This window comes from Peromyscus maniculatus, chromosome 5 (genome assembly GCF_049852395.1).
Source record: "Peromyscus maniculatus bairdii isolate BWxNUB_F1_BW_parent chromosome 5, HU_Pman_BW_mat_3.1, whole genome shotgun sequence".
Classification (NCBI taxonomy): domain Eukaryota; kingdom Metazoa; phylum Chordata; class Mammalia; order Rodentia; family Cricetidae; genus Peromyscus; species Peromyscus maniculatus.
In genome coordinates this window covers 105,177,360-105,194,433 of record NC_134856.1, presented here as the reverse complement: position 1 = coordinate 105,194,433, position 17,074 = coordinate 105,177,360, and the positions used below count along the sequence as shown (strand labels likewise).

The window sequence follows — 17,074 nt, the reverse complement described above, 5'->3', positions numbered from 1 at the left end:
GGCCAAGAGTTAGGCAAGAAGGACAGCAGCGAGAAAAAGTGTAAAGCACCGACAGCGCAGGGGGGTCTCGGGACGGGGGGGCCTTATATAGAGCGGGGCGCGCTGTGATTGGTGCATCCCCAGGAGCCTCCCCCGCCCCCGGAGGAGGGGTGTTTGTGTTTCTTTCCCCCCCAAAAGTAGACACTGCCATGGGTGTCCGCGGCAGAATCGCTCAGGTTGGGACACCAGGGCACCCCACGGGCCCTCGGGTTCCACCTGACTTTTTACCTTTTGTTGACAAATGGTCCTGCAGGCCAGAACTGGTGGGGAAAGCCCTCGATTGTCAACCAGACTCACGAAGGAGAGGGAAACTTTCTCTTTTCCTTGCAAATTCAAAAGTCATTTTTGGTAGAAAATGCACCCAACCTGCCCGGAGGGGTCTTCAATATATGTGGCTTCTGACTGGTGAAGAAAACCAGTTTTTCAGGCCCGAATTCTTATCAAAATTATTTATAGATGTGACGGAAGTAACACAGACGTCTTCGCCGTCTGACCGTGGAATTAGATGGAGTTCCTAGAATGATCCCGAAACTCCAGGGTGAGGCCTTCTTGAAGGGAGCACGGCCTAATAGACACTCCACAGAGCATGTGAGAGGCACGCTGCTTCCCCGGGATCTTACCAGAAACTGCTCAGATCTAGTTAACGTCTCACCGATGGCATTTGTGCAGCCAAATCTGCCAGCCCCAAAGGTGTGTTTCAGCCAAGTTTGCCTCCCCTTTCTCCAGCTGAACGCCACCAGGAGCCTGCTCCCTCTGTCTCATCTACCCCTAGATAAGATGCCCACCCCTTAATTAACTATAAAATTATAAAGCTAGAATCACAGTCTACAGTCTCCTAAAGTGGCTGGGCTGGTAGATGTGGCTGCAGGTGTGTTAAGAAACGTTCTTCCGAGTTTATCCACGGGACATGTCTGGAGGGAAGAGTGCTCACAGCTGGGCATGGTGGCAACATGCTTATATAAATCCCAATACTAAGGAAACTGAGGCAGGAGGGGGGATTGCCCTGAGTTTGAGGCCACCGTGGGCTAGAAAATGAAAACATATCAGAAGAAGAGGAGGAAGAGGAGGAAACATATGATGCTCAAGTAGGAGGAAGGCGTAAACCCCAGTCCGTCTGGAGAGTCTAACAAGGGCGTGGTGTGATAATGTCAACCGAGGTGGACCATGTGACCCATTTCAGCCAGCCCTTCAGCCTGAGTTCCTTCTGGAGACACCTACCCTTGTGAAGCAGGGATCTTAACTCTTGCCACAGAAGAGAATTTCAGGACAAGACAGTATGAGAAAAAGTTCATGGGTGTTAAGAAGAAATTGAGGGTGGGTGTCTCCGGAAAAAGGGGTGTGCTTGTGTCTTAACAGTAACTGTGGCTAGGCCTGGTGTGCAAAACTGTAATCCCTGCTACTTGAGAGGCTAGGAAAAGAGGGTCCAAACTCAAGCAAGCAAGAGCTGTCCAGTAAGTTCACAAACAGCCTGGTTAATTTCATGAGACCGTGTCTCAAAATAAAAAACCACACTGAAAACAGTGGGGATGTGTCTCAGTGGAAAGCACCTATCTATCATGTGACCGATCTTAGGTTCAAACACCAGCACTGCAGTGAAGTGCACACGACACACACACACACACAGAGAGAGAGAGAGAGAGAGAGAGAGAGAGAGAGAGAGAGAGAGAGAGAGAGAGAGAGAGAGAGAGAGTTTAATAAAGCAGTTCAAAATTTAAGTAAAATTTTATGGGGAGGTTACTTGTTTCTCTCCAGGAATTTCCTTTTGTGAATGCACTCCTGGGTTGTCCAGGAGATGCACTGTTGGGGTTCAGGGATGAGAAGGGAGTTGGACAGCGATACTCAGAGTCGCATATGTATTGTCTCAAGCAGGTTGTGAGTTGCTGTGTTCCTCTTGTTTGAGGCGGTTGTATTAAAACTTGACTCCCAAACAGTGAAAAGCAGAAGCTAGGCCTTGGAATTGAGGCTGAGGTGAAGGTTCCTGTGGTGGTTTGAAAGAAAATGGCCCCCAAGGGAGTGGCACCATTAGGAGGTGTGGCTTTTTGTGGGATTGTGTGTCACAATGGAGACGCCACAGCCAGTGTCTCAGACCACTTCCTGTTGCTGCCCACCATGATGATAACGGACTAAATCTCTGAAAATGTAAGCCACCCAATTAAATACTTTCTGTATAACAGTTGCCGTGGTCATAGTGTCTCTTCACGGGACAGAAACCCCAACTTAAGTCAGTTCCCTGCCCATGTCACCCAAGCCCAGGAACGCAACCCAAAGAAAACCCATCAGGGATTTTGTGAAGATCCTTAAATGCTTGGGTGAAAAATGTGCTGATTGTTCTCTGATCCAACCGCCATCAGAAGTTCAGGAAAATTAGTAATTACATTAGTGTAATATGTAGGTTTCTGTATGTAGGTTTCTGTGTGTTTTGCATAAACATCAACATCATTACTGATAAGGACTGAGTGTAAGTTTGGGACTCTTGCAGGAACCTTAAAACTTCAAAGGCAGCATCTAGGGGGACAGTGTGGGGAAAAGTCTGCATCTTAAATATTTCTGAAGCAAAAATTTAAGGACAAGGCATCAAATTTCTGATAGCAAGAGACAAAAAGTCGCCCCCTAAAGTACCTGAATTCATATATTTTTATTCTAGTGTGTTTTGTTTGGAAATATCAAAAACAAAAAACCAACAGTTGAGAGTCACGAGACTGATTTCCACCTCGCCTGTGCAGCCTGATCGTCCACTGTGAGAACAGGTGTGTCCCTCCGAGCACCCTGTGTATTTGACGTCAGTTTGGTTTCCCGGACCCTTCCTCACAGACAGACTTTCTGGGCCATTAACTGTCAGTGACACACAGGCATCAGGTAGATCTTTACATATTGGCAGAGCATATTATTCTATTGCTTTGAAAGTAACACTGAACTGGCAATTTTAATGAATTCTTAGGTTCTATGATTGAAAATCCAGAAAAACAACTTGAATTAGTATTTTGCTCCAGGCAGCTGAAAATAACAATTTTTTTAAAAAAAAATCACACATACACAAACCTGCCCAGGTTTGATTTTTTTTTTTTTCACAGTGCAGTACCCATGTAGCCCAGGCTACCCTTCTATCCCCAACCTTCTTGTTTCAACCTCCCCAGTCAATCATGGGGTGATGATGTGACCACCACCATACCTGCCCTCATTTTTCTCTTCTTTCTTTTTCTTTTCAAACGGTACTGTGGGGACTGATTGCAGGACCTCCCACATGTCAGGCATATGTTCTAGCTACATCCTTCGCCTAGCTCTTCAGTTGGTTGACCTAAGTTTTTCCTCATAAGAAGAAAAGAGTGAAGATTTGTAAATGAAGATTTGTGATTTACATGCTCTAGATGCCACAAAAATAGGGACTCAAAGTAACTAAAAACACAAAACTAGTTACAAAGGTAGTGATTCATTCATAAATAAAATGTTATATCTCCATAAATCATAATTTCTGACCATATTTAATTAAAATTACATACTTACAATGCATTTTGCTTTACATGACACTTTTATTATATGTACATTATATATTCACAAACATTTAAAAGCTTTCTTTTGCTAGGAGTATTTTAATTTTGCTAAGAGTATTTTAATTTTCTACTTATGTGTGTCCTTCTTATCACAAATTTCTACAGTGAACATTTTTCATAGAATTTTTAGCCAGAGGCTTCTCGGCTGATCCTCAAGTTTTAAAAATACAGTCAATAATCTGCTAGCATCCCCCACGTCCATTGTCTCGTTTGTCAAAGGAAACAGCATCCGGCACTCATGAGTGGCACAAAAGACGTCAGGTCTCCTCCTCCTGTGGAGAGAGAAAAGAGAAAGGTTGATCACTCCAGCTATTCTGCAGAAGCCTGCTGTTGGACTGAAGTGAAAATGACAGTGGGGATTACCATAGATCGGTTTTTCTGAGACTGGCAGTGTTCTGCGAAGCCTATGAACACCATCCAACGCATCTAGTCATCACAAGCACATTATGCCATACCTACTGCTGCTCTCCTCCTGGTTGTAGAAGACGGGGTTCATCCACAGACACACTGATTTCCCCCGGTGCTGTTAGATGCCGGGCCTGTGCAGCAAACCTCCCCACTGAACTACCTGAACCTGGCTTCTGTAAAGGATTCCTGGGATTATGGAGTTAGTGTTCTGGGAGTTCTACTTGGCCGAGGCCTTAAGGAGCAGGAATCACTCGGGTGGAAAAAGAGGTGAGGGTTGTCCCTAAGGGAAACGGTGGCGCTGCCCAGGCGCAGGGACAGTACAGTGTGGGAGAACTGGATTGAGCGGGAGCCTGAGAATCTGCCTGTGCAGGACTGAACCGGTCCCTGCATGAGGAGAGCGGGAAAACGTCATGTTTGCTATTCTTCGAGGCAGGCACCGGGTTTCCAGAAACCTTCATTCCCTCAAATGCTCCTCCCTCCGGCAGCTGCAGAAGTCACATCCATCTTCCTTTACAATCAATGACACTATCTAATGGAAAAGTGCCCCGCAAAATGCTAATGTGAGGGGTATTAGAAAATGTATTTTCCTCTTCCTCTTGACAAGTCAACAAAGGTATAAATTAAACGATGTTTTTGTCCATGTCCAAGTCCAGTGCGGGGAATGTATGCAGGGTTCGCACAGTAGATAATTCCCTCTAATAGCTGTGGGCTGACACATGAGTCTGGCGGGGAGTGTGCCGAAGTTAAGCTCAGCGAAGGACTTGTAATTGTGTCTCTCACTTGACCATGTAACACCCAAGCCATCACTTCACTGTAGAAAGACTTCATTTCATGATGTGTTTTGCAGGCATTAACCAAACAAACAAACAAACAAAAAAGTGGTCGAAGCTGTTCTTCAGTGGTGTCTAATGAGCCCCTGTCAGGAAGAGCCTGGTGTCACTAGAGGGGAGCAGAGTGGGGAGGGAATTCTCTCTCTTTAGCGACAGACTCTGCCTGAAAGGAACAAGCAGAGAGTTCTAGAGGAGGACACCCAAGCCTTTCCACTCTCAGCACGCGTGCCCAGGCATGCACATCTGTGCACACACATGGGCACACACACAACATGACCGGCCAACGCACACATACAAAATAAATAAATATTAACAACAAGAAAGGAACCAATGAGGACTGTGCTGGAAAGAACCCCAGCTCTCCGTTCAAGTGTTCACACTCATCTTTATACCTCCTTCTTTAAATCACACCAGGGCAGTCAGGGCAGTACAAACCATAGCAGGAGTGTAAAGACGTGCACTCAGAAGAGTACAAAGACAGGATGAATCAGTCTGTACTTGTCTTCTTTACTGGCTTAATCCCTCAAGGATTCCTCCAGCTGACATTGTATTGTCTGAGGATTAATTTAGTAAAACTCTTAGAACAGCGCCTGGCACACAGTAAGCACTATGCTACATTTTACTACCAATTATAGCAAACATTTGCATCAGCGCTCCTGGTTTTTATATTTTCGGCCGTGCATAACCCTCCTTCTCTGCTCTACCCCTTCAGGTTCCCCAGAATCTAGGCCATTCTGGCATTCTGTCCAATTGGAATTAGATTAACCATCCTCTGTGCTTTGTCTTCTGAGCTGAGGTAGAAGTGCCACGAGGGCCTTTGTCCTTTGCACACAAGACAGTCTCTGGAGAGAGCTCCTTAGCAGTGATCCAACAGGGCGGGGTTAGAAGAGGAAAGGCCTCCATCCTTAAGTCACTGTAAGACTGTGGCTACACCTAAGCCACAGCAGAGGCTGTTAATTGAGAAGCCATTGTGGGGTCCTTTTTAATAATAGACGGGTGAATGCAGGAGGCACAGAAGGCATTGGAGGAACCAGACTTGTAAAGCACTCGGGCCTGTTTTCTCCAAAGGAAGAAAATGACTGACACTTGGTCACCCAGAAGGCTGGTGTGGATGTTGTCTGACAACCTAGAGATCTTTTTGCTAGTCTATGGAGCCAGCCTTCCTGAATCCCCCGATATCCTGAGCATTGTTTAAGCCCTTTTCCTGAGCTTTGTGACTCAGTAAATAGAACCCATCCTTCTGAAGGTGGTCCCATGTACTTTGCATCCTCCATCAACAGAATCTATCTGTATGCTTACCACAAATCCTTCTTAGGCCCTTGCCCGAGCATTTTTCCTCAGTTAACAGAACTCCTTCCTATTGTAAAGGTCTCCAGTGCTTTGTTACTTTGCTAGGGGTTTTCTATGTAGCTATGCCTAGAGCTTTGATGTAATAATTGTCATGAGGAAACCTTTTTTCCAAAGTTTTATTGTGCTGAAATGTGTAAGAAAAATAAACCCTGAGGTGAGACCCTGGAAGTTTTTTGTCCCAGCACCTGCTAAGGTGGTGCTGACCTGAGTTTCATTCTTCACCTCTAGAGGATTGTGTTCCCGGCAGCCATGATGCTTGCAAGGTCCCCGTGGAACCTTGTTTATTTTTCAGATGGGCGGGTGACTAGTTTGTATCTCTGTTTCCCCTATTGTAGCTCGGGGTGATTGAAGGCCAAACAAAGTGGGTAGAATGATGTGTATCACTGCCAGGCCTGATTCTCCTTCACAGAGACCCCAACCACCACCACCACGTGTCTTTTAGCCTGTGATGTCGGGGACCCAAGGACATTCAAGCTACAAAGTGGACATTCTTCTTGAAGGTCTATGGCACAAACTCTATCTCTTTCTCCTGATGAAACACCTTATAATGGAGTAATAAGCATCTGGTGTTTCCCACTGAGCATCAAGAGCTTGTAGATGTGGCAGCAAACACTCTTTACCTCGGTTTGATCTGATATTTATCTATGGAAACAAATTCAACATTTTCATCCAAAGGAACACAGACTTCCCATTATTCCATCATAGCTAGACCTTAACGCCATGTTCTAGTCAGTGATTACAAATCCTGTCCCCCACCAAACTCAAACACCTTTAAGTTTCTACACCTTAGCTGGCTTCCTAAGAGTCCTAGAGAGCTTGCCCTCATGGGCAGCATTCTCACTGGCTTATGATACGCTCCTCTGCCCACAGATCTCATCTCCCAACCTGCCATTGTTTGCTTCCCCAGAATGTTCAGGGTCCCACAGAGTAGCTCTTTTTCATCCTCATTATGTTCCCTGTCTCACTCTATAGAGTCCTAAAGGAAGGACTTTCTGGTTTTGTTAATTTACATCTGCACACATATAGAGCAGCATTCAGAGTGTAGAGCGCATCTTTAAAATTTATTGAAAAAACTGGATCAGTTGTCATGTGTGAGTGCTTACTGAGTAGCCCGCTGGGTTATCTGCCCTGGGAATATTCTGGTAACTAAAGCAGAGGACAGAGTCTACAAATGACAAATCCCAATTGCACAATGTTGTTCAGAACAGTTGGAAAGAGGCAATTGAGATGCCTCCCAGGCAGGAAGTGGCCACACAGATGCCTGCAGAGCGGTGAAGAGTTTGCCACGCAGTAAGAAACAGGAAAATTCAAGAGATCCAGAAGTTGGGGAAGATAAGAAACCAGCAAGGGCTGGGAATGTGCCTGTAACACACAGCATGGCAGAGAGAAGCACAAGAGGTCTAAAGAGCCAGCCCTTCACGCTCCAAACTAAGTGATATGGAGGGTCTTAAAGGAAAACCAGGGGTTCTTCTCATGCACTCCAGATCACCCACAACGCCAGCTCACACATCAGAGCCCATTGCCTCTTCCCTTCATAGTGACCTGATTAAGGTTTCTCTTTATGTTTACAACTGACTGGGCCGAAGGAGCAACCTCTGATTCTCAGAACCCTCAGCACTACCTTTAAAACCTATAAAAAGTGCATTTTTCACCCACACTTGGAGATAGCAGTGTTTGGGGGATTTTGTTTGTTTTTCTATTCGATATTTTGGAACCTGAATCATCTATGTAGAATTCCTAAGCAATTTTATAATATATATTACATATGTTTAGAATTGTATATTTACTTCAGTGTGTTAAATCCAAATGTGTGGGTAAAGCTACAGTCCAGTGTGCATCACCACAATTGTTTAAGCAAGTCCAACAATGGAATTGGACATTTGCTGAAAATTAAAATGACCAGCTTTGCTATGTTTGGCTAATAACAGTAGAGAAAAGGTGAGGGACGTTATGCACAAGAAAATAGAGAGAGAGGAGAAAGAAAAAGAAAAGTGAGCTATGTACTTGGTCAGTTGTAGGCTTCTCCACCCAGGGTGCATGGGGTGAGGGTTCAGATGAAGGAATTTCTAATGCCATAAATTTGTGATTACCAGTAGGGTCTAAAAAAGCACAGAATCTAGGGGCTGGAGAGGTGGCTCAGTGGTTAAGAGCACTGGTTGTTCTTCCAGAGGACTTGGGTTCAATTCCCAGCACCTACATGGCAGCTCACAATAGTATGTAACTCTAATTCCAGGGGATCTGACACCTCCATACCAATGTACATAAAATAAATTTAGATAAATTATTATTTTTTAAAAATATTATTTTTTTAAAAATGCTGAATCTAAACACCTTGGGAGATAACTGTTTTAATCTCCTTAGGAGTGTTCCTAAAGAGATTACACATGGGGACGGTGGGGGGAGAGAGCAGCTGCATTTTCTCTCAACCTGACATTTTTATCTGAATTCTATAATTTGTAAAGTTTAAAGATCTTTAATCTTGACCTGGCAATATGGCTCAGAGAGTGAAGGAGCTTGCTGCCAACTCTGAAGACCTGAGTTCAGTCCCCGGGGCTCCACACGGTGGGATGGGAAAGTGGACTCTCTCAAGCTGTCCTGACTGCGCTTGCGCAGTGTCAAGCGTGTGCCTCCCCACCCACCACAAGCACACAAAACAGATCAGATACAATTGTTAAAGGAAAAAAAACGTTTTTTATCTTTCTCTGACAGCTTTTATTTTTACCCATTTAAATTTAAGTTCTAAGTTCATAATATTAGAACTGGAAAGATGCTTTTTACATAAAAAAAAAAAAAAAAAAAAAACAGTCTTTGGGAATCTTCTCCATTCTGCCACTTAGTGACAATTTTCCCCATACCTGGAAGGAGACGCTTCGCAATGCTACATAATTAGCTGTGTTCCTTCTGGAAGGTGGGTGCTGTTACCATTATCCTCAAGGTACCGTGAAGATACCAAGGCACAGAAACAGTGCACTGCCTGAAAGTCTCCCCGTGAGCATGTGACCAGCTGCCTGGAATCGAACTTCAACCCCAGAGGCTTCTCCTTTTCAACACAGAAAAATACTTTGCAGCATTTGATTGGAGTGAACCGAGTGAACCCTTTCTCAGTGTTCTTCATTTGGTGGTTCCTTCGGTCCTCATCCCGTCTTTCTGAGTGGGTAATTACTGTACTGCGCAAGGTCGGTATGGTGGCATTTGTCAATACGTCAAGGACATTCAGTTAATTATTAGCACCCCTTCCCTTGTGTGCTGTCTACAGGCACAAACCACTACAAATACCCCGGAGCATTTCTAATACTAGTCCTGAAAACTGAACTTTGGTTTTCATATAGCAGACCAAACACATTATTGACTGATTATTTCTTCAGTACTCTCTTCAGAATAATTTTTAAAGAATCAATTACAAGTAGACAGTTCCTGGGAACTCAAATACAAGTTATTTTAGTATCCTAACTTTCTTTGCAGTGTGGAAGGAAATTGGTTGTTACCAAGAAACAACTGAGAAAAACCCAAAAATAAGTTTTTGGTCTAAAACTGATTCTGCCAAAATATTATGAACTTAGAACTTGAATTTAAGATTGGTAAAGAACTGATCTTTTCATTACAATATGAGGATAAATCCCAGCCACACAAAAAGAAGAGACAGTCTCACTTCAGAGTCTTATATACTAAACTGAATTACTCTATTTCTTAAAGACTGCCAACTTCCTTAAAACATAGAGTAAACACAGTCATTATCTTATATCCTTGTTTGTTTTCCTCTGTAGCTAGGGAACCTGGTAGACATTAAAGGCAGCTCTTAGAGGAAGCAAGCAATTGTGTTTCCTTATATATAAACTAACAAGTCCCAATAATAAATTACCCTCCTGGTCTTCTAGGCCCATGGTGCGTCTCCATTATCTTTCACTCCTACAGATTTAAAGTGGCAAAGGCAAGGATGGCTACTGCCACCCTAAACTGAAAGTGTTTTCTAATTTGTTAAGCAACACTCATTATAACCTGTGTTAACAACAGGAGAGTTACACAGAAGGAACTGTGGGTGGCCATGTCCCAGGAGCTGCAGTCAGCAATGGCGCTCATGGAACACAGCCCAGGGGATAACAAAGCTACTCTGGGTGCATCCTGGAGAGGCAAAGGCCCGGCAGCACTGTTCCCAGAATGCCCCTTGCTTCTGAGGTGTTTCCTTGTGTTTGCTGATGCCCTGTTCCCTCTGTATCAATCGTGGTGTGGTGACTGACTATGTGAAAGGCTCCCACCGTATCTAATTTAGGGTGATTGTTTCCTGGGAGAATCCCACTCCTCACAGGGCAACTTACATGTAGATCATAATGAAGATGATTTTTATGAGAGCAATGATGATTAGTTAGATCCATGAATTAACTGGACTTTCTGAGTTAGCCTAAAAGATGCAGGTGGTTAAGACAGTCAAAATGATGAGGAAAATGGTTTAGGTCACTCTGCCAATGGTTCCACTAAGATAAAATTAATAAATAAATAAAATAAAATAAAACGAGAGAGAGAAACAGGCCAGGAGTTACTTTCCCCTTTGTTAGATGTGAGATTTGCAGAAGACAGACAGTAAGAACAAGGAAGTTTCATACATCATCAATTCTGCCTGTGGGAACACAGGATGATGGTGGAAGACAGTAATTATGTCCCCGCACCCAGGCTTGGGCCTGAGTTCCCTGATCATGTAACGTACAGAATTAATCACAGGCCCCGGCATGCACCTTGAAAAACAAAGTTGTGAAAAGAAATGAAGTGACCCTGTTGTGTGTAAGGAAAACCAGATGCTTAGCTGACCGTTCATTTCAAGTTCCTCTAGAGGAGAAATCAGAGATCTGCCACGCTGGAATGGCAGACAGCTGCCAGCCAGTGCAAAGGGAACTGGCTGAAAGGTACTCGGCTTGCTCAAACTTTGTTAATCGACTATTGCTTTGGGGTGAAGATGTTATGGTGGGAAAATTAATACAAAGAAAAATGTTTAACTCCTTGTGGGCTTCTAAGGAAAGCATGTAACTTGTAATCTTAATATGATTTCTTCCTATGTAAAGATTTTAATTTGTTTTTGAAAAATATGTAACTTATGGTTGTGAGGTAATCTCTTCTCGCAAAGAAATCTTTGTGTTAGGTGGAATAAAACAGATAAGAAAAAACAGGAGAAGGAAAGACACCGAAGGAAAAATATCAGGGAAGAAATAAAAAGGATAAGATTGGGAAAGAGACAGAAGGAAAGCTGGGAAGAAGACGGGAGACATCAGGGAGAAGAACAAACAGGGAAAGAAAAGAAAAGAATCCAGCAGGGAGGAAAACAAAATGGAGACTTAAACTTTGGCCCTCTGAAGAAAGTCTCCTGTGCGTCCGTGGGTCTGGCCCAGTGGCTCCCTAGTCCACATCTCCTCTCCAAATTCTCGGACCTGCCCAGAGCGTGCTGAGGGACAGACCCCTGGGCAGCAGCACACATTCAGTGTCTTATAGTCTGTAACCTCTAAGTTAGAAATTATATAGTATCCCATGATGAAGCACTAATTCATCCCACTTAATGTTCATCTAGGTTCTTAAAGTAATTATCTGTGTGTGAAGTCAGTCTTTAAGCTGACAAGTTGAATCCTTATCACTTGTTACATAAAACTTCACTCCATTTAAAAAATTACTTTATGATTTTATTTAGTTCAATACCCAAGTTAAAATTTTTGTATTAAAAAGTGATTTTATTTAACTAAATAGACCTAGTGGAAAAAATTGGTAAATTTAAGGTAGTCTTTTTTTCTTATAAAATAAACCCTAGACTTCTGTAAACTAGATTATTATGGTAACACTTTTACATTATGATAAACACAATTAAACTAGAAGTCAAACTATAAATAAACAACAAAAAAATGTGCAAATGCAGTTATGAACATGAGGCCACACCTTAATTCAAAGCCTAAAAATGTGGAATAATTTACAATAATTAAGAGTTTTTAATTAAAGTTGATGTACTGTTTTAAAACCTGTTTATATTTAAATTACAATATAATTTACTCATTTCCTACTGAGATAGACAATGTGCTCAAAGTTACTCATATTCCTAAAACAGGAAGATTCACAGCAACTGTGCAAATTAGAGGAGATAAGTGGAATAAAAGGCTGACAGTGAACACAGATGTAGGTATCTACTGAAGTATTCTGACTAAAGAAACAAAGGTGAGAGGCCCTGGGGAAGCGGGAACAGGAGTAATTCAGGATAGGAGCACTCCTCTGGTCCTCTTCCAAATTTGGTAGACATTCTACTGTTATATCCCTTATAATAAATCACTAAGGTTTAAGTAATAGTTTTATACGTAGTAGAAGCAACCTCCTGTCTCAGCACCCATGTTTATGTTGTTTCTCACTTTCCTCCGGAACCAACAATAAAAACCTTCAGCCAATAACCCTGCCTGCCTGTGACAATCAGGCATGGAATTACCAAAGCATGGATTTCAGAGATTTTGAGACAACATGCTGTTTCACTGATTTCTTCTGGTCTGGAACTGTCTTGTTTGGGTCTATGCTTCATTAAGATCAAGTTACTAGAGGCAGCTATTTTATATTTATATTCTCTTTCACACAGGCATGCTATTTTTGAGCAAACTAACAACCACCTGAACTCATACAAACACTACACATCATACCACATGCACACACATGGGCGCACAAAGTTTTGAAGGAGATAAAAAGGGCAACTGAAACAAAGAAACAGAATGAATCTCACCGAAGGAGAGAAAACCATCCACTCTCAACTGTTGTCAAATGCAGAGTATTAAACTCCTCCAACCCTGGAGCCTGTTTATACATTTTTGAGCCTGATTTGTGGTCCTTTGGTACCAAATCATCCAAATGAGAATCAGAAAAAGCAGGAGAGCTGTGCAAGAACAAAGCTGTAGCATGGAGGAGACGGAAGCGCCAGAAGGCTGCCAGGTCCCCCACACCGCTGGCGTATAATGTAGACATGAACATATCTAGCACAGCTTCTAGAAATAAATGGTGTAGGAGGTGATTAGCATGGTGTTGACTTGTATCGCGGAAGAGTAAGCTACGGAACTGTTTTCTTCGAAAAGGCAAGACAGCTTATAAAAGAAATGGGTCTCGAGAAAGTGCACTGAGCTTTGTACATCCAATATTTAGGGCCAGAACTCTTCTGTGGGCAGTTAGGGTGAACGAAATGACATTAGACCTTCAACTGGACAAGCAGAGGGATAGGAAAACCCTCTAAGGACTCTGAATTCAGTTTCTTTTCCTTTTATTATGAATTAAGTCAGATTCACAGCAATGGCTTTCATTTCGGCGTTTCTTGCTCAAGTCCTATGCTTCCTTCCAGTTCAACCCCACAGCACTGGCTGCCTCGATTCTTCCCCTCACCCCTTTCTACGCTTGTCACTGCGACTATGAGAATAAACACAGCTTGGACAAAGTGCTCTAACGCGACAAATGTCTACATCTGCATTTGAACAAGTGTTTCCTTTCTCACCAGGATCTGACTGGCGATTGTCAGCGTTGGAGGTTTGTTCGGTAATGCCAGACCACATTTTATTATACCCTAATGAAGCTTTCAAAAACTGGTAAGATCTCAGGGGTCTTAGGTTAAGCAAAACTCTAGTATGATGTACGTTTTTAAATCTAAAATTAAGAAAAAGGCTGTACTTGGTAACAGGCTCCTGTTTAGATCTTTCAAAATGAAAGCAAACTTGAAAGTGCTTCTTCCCCATATAAACCCTCAAAAGACAAACCTGCTCCAGGGGTCGCAGGGCAGTACCAGGTCTATTTATTGTCTTGCTAATCTGTCACCCTTCCTTTATAACTTCGTTCCTTCTGGTGGAGTGACTCAGCTTCACCGGAAGTGACGTTTACAAGGCTCGGAAAGCAAAAATTGCCCTACGAAACATTTCTTTCAAATCATAGCCAACAAAGCAATTGTAGCTTGAAAGTATAGCTTCTGGCTAAACCTTAAAAATTAAGCTGAATGCAGTGTTTGGCCACAACTCTCTTTTTGAGAAGGTGGGTGGCTCTGAAAAGAGCCTTTGGGAATCGCGATAGAGGCTTACTTGGCACGGCCACTTCACTTGGAGCTGGTGTACTTGGTGACGGCCTTGGTGCCCTCGGACACGGCGTGCTTGGCCAGCTCCCCGGGCAGCAGCAGGCGCACGGCCGTCTGGATCTCCCGGGACGTGATGGTCGAGCGCTTGTTGTAGTGCGCCAGGCGCGACGCCTCGCCCGCGATGCGCTCGAAGATGTCGTTGACGAACGAGTTCATGATGCCCATGGCCTTGGACGAGATGCCCGTGTCGGGGTGCACCTGCTTCAGCACCTTGTACACGTACACCGAGTAGCTCTCCTTGCGGCTGCGCTTGCGCTTCTTGCCGTCCTTCTTCTGGGCCTTGGTCACGGCCTTCTTGGAGCCCTTCTTCGGGGCGGGAGCGGACTTCGCGGGCTCAGGCATCTTCAGATATCTAGACACCGGAAGCTCAGTGTGGGTTGGAAGGGGACTTCTCCTACTTATAGGGCGTTTATGCTAATGAAGGATGTCCAATGAGTCTTAGCTAATTGGAAGAAGAAATATCAGTGGCTTCGTGGGTGGGGATATGCAAATGAGGTCCTGAGACTCAGATTTCCTATTGGCTATATCGCTGAGCCCTCTTGTAACCAATCATGTAGTTGCTTTTACTATCCAGGAACCGATTATAAAAGCAGCCATGCTTTACCAGGTTTGGTACTTTAGATTGTCTTGCTGTTGCTTCAATAATGTCTGGACGCGGCAAGCAGGGCGGCAAGGCTCGCGCCAAGGCCAAGACCCGGTCGTCTCGGGCCGGCCTGCAGTTCCCCGTGGGCCGCGTGCACCGGCTGCTCCGCAAGGGCAACTACTCGGAGCGGGTGGGCGCCGGCGCCCCGGTCTACCTGGCGGCCGTGCTGGAGTACCTGACGGCCGAGATCCTGGAGCTGGCTGGCAACGCGGCCCGCGACAACAAGAAGACGCGCATCATCCCGCGCCACCTGCAGCTGGCCATCCGCAACGACGAGGAGCTCAACAAGCTGCTGGGCCGCGTCACCATCGCGCAGGGCGGCGTCCTGCCCAACATCCAGGCGGTGCTGCTGCCCAAGAAGACCGAGAGCCACCACAAGGCCAAGGGAAAGTAATTTGACAACCAGCCGTCAAAACTTTAGGAAACTTCAAACCCAAAGGCTCTTTTCAGAGCCCCCACTGTTTCAAAGAAAGAGTTGAACAAAGTACAATGATGAAAGTCTTTACCCCAACCCGGCGAGCTTTAGTTACTCAGAATTGGCTTGAGATTTTGTGGTGTACAGTTTATTGGCCAAGGTCAATAGGACCCCCTAGAATGTAATTGGACAAATAAGGAATCTGAAAGCCAAACGTCTTGCCATAACTTTAGAGTTCTGGCCAGTCTAAGTGGAGTGGTAGCCTGTCTAAGTGTAAAAGTCTGAAGGGTGTCTATTTTAACTATTAAAAACACCTCCCAAGGCAATCAAGGGACTGCAATGAAAAATAATGAATTTAAATATATCTCTCAGTTTACGAAAAGCAAGCGAGTTTGGGCCTCCGGCCTTCCCAGAAACAAAGGAAATGGAATCTTAGGGAAACCCCCAACTCCACTTTTCTGGGCTCTTGGCATCACCAACTTTTTCCTCAGGATAGCATGACTTGAACGGTAAATGAGGGTCAGGGAAGCCCAGTGGACAAGGGCGTCCTGTGCCTTCATTGGACAGACTGACCAAGCACAGGAGCCACATAGTAAAAAGCTCGTGACATTCCACGGAAGCGTTGAGGATGAGACCATTAAGTTGCTACAATTCGGATCCACATACGTACTACTAGAAGTGTTGTGGATTTGTTTTGGTTTGGGTTTTTTCCTTTTTTCGAGTCGGTTTTTCTGTGTACCCCTGTCTGGAATTCACTTTGTAAACCAGGAAGAGATCTGCCGGCCTCTGCCTTCCCAGTGCTGGGATTAAAGGTGCGGCCACCACACCCAGTTTCCTGTTGTGTTCTTAATCCAAACAGAAGCTGGTCCTTCCAGGCTTGTGACACTGACTGAGGTCTGAGGACCCAGGCAGCCTCTTACTGGTTCCCTAGCAGGCATTCTAAAAGGCAAATAATTAAGACAGAAGAAAAACAACCATCTTGAATGCCATAAGATTATTCTGTCTGAGGCCATACTACCCTAAATGCCCCTAACTCTGGAAGCTAAGTAGGGTCTTGCCTGATCAGTACTTGGATGGGAGACTATCTGGAGATACCAGAGCTCTAGGCTTTATTTTAAAAAAAAGAAAGAAAGAAAGAAAAATAATTTTCTGAGATGTTTGGTTTAAAGTAAAACCGATCTCATGCAACCCAAGCTGTCTGAGTGCTTGCTACAAAATTAACACTGGTCTTGAGTTTACTGATACCATTTCTCAAATGTTAGGAATATAGGTGTTTTTGTTTGATTATGCAGGATCTTGTGTGCCCAAGGCTAGCCTCAAACTTGCTAGGTAGTTGAGAATGACCTTGAACTTCTGATCCTCTTGCCTCAAGCTCCTCAGTGCTGTAAGGGCAGTTGTGAATCAGTCACATGCCTTCTGCCAAGGTGGTAAGAGAGTTCTTACAGCAACTGTGCTTGGGAAAGTCTGGTCTCGCATAGCATCCTGTGAGGTGAAGAACCCAGTTCAGCATTCCTTCAAGTTTAAGAACCTGGATCCTTAGATCTCACTTCACATGAGCCTTGGAATCATTCTCATTTTCTTGCCAAATTCCCTTTGAACCCTAATGTCCCAGGGCTGAGACCTTCAGTATGTGTTTAAGCTCTCTCTGCCTCAATATTTCTGTATCATTGCTCACTTTGCTATGAAAAAAACCCAAACTCTGTAGGGTGTGCCCTGAGATTAAACAGC

The 17,074-nt window shown here is 44.1% G+C and overlaps 2 protein-coding genes across 2 annotated transcripts; one reads left to right on the top strand and one right to left on the bottom strand.

The window, feature by feature from the left end:
- Positions 1-3,546: 3,546 nt before the first annotated feature.
- LOC102928871 (histone H2B type 1-C/E/F/G/I) lies at positions 3,547-14,675 on the bottom strand. The gene is made up of 2 exons (XM_076573029.1): positions 14,236-14,675; positions 3,547-3,859 (listed from the first exon to the last, which is right to left on the bottom strand). Exon 1 carries the CDS (start codon positions 14,628-14,630, stop codon positions 14,250-14,252), a length of 381 nt encoding a protein of 126 aa, XP_076429144.1. The 5' UTR covers positions 14,631-14,675; the 3' UTR covers positions 3,547-3,859; positions 14,236-14,249.
- Positions 14,676-14,917: 242 nt separating this feature from the next.
- LOC102902961 (histone H2A type 1-B) lies at positions 14,918-15,386 on the top strand. The gene has a single exon (XM_006993155.4). It carries the CDS (start codon positions 14,933-14,935, stop codon positions 15,323-15,325), a length of 393 nt encoding a protein of 130 aa, XP_006993217.1. The 5' UTR covers positions 14,918-14,932; the 3' UTR covers positions 15,326-15,386.
- Positions 15,387-17,074: the final 1,688 nt, after the last annotated feature.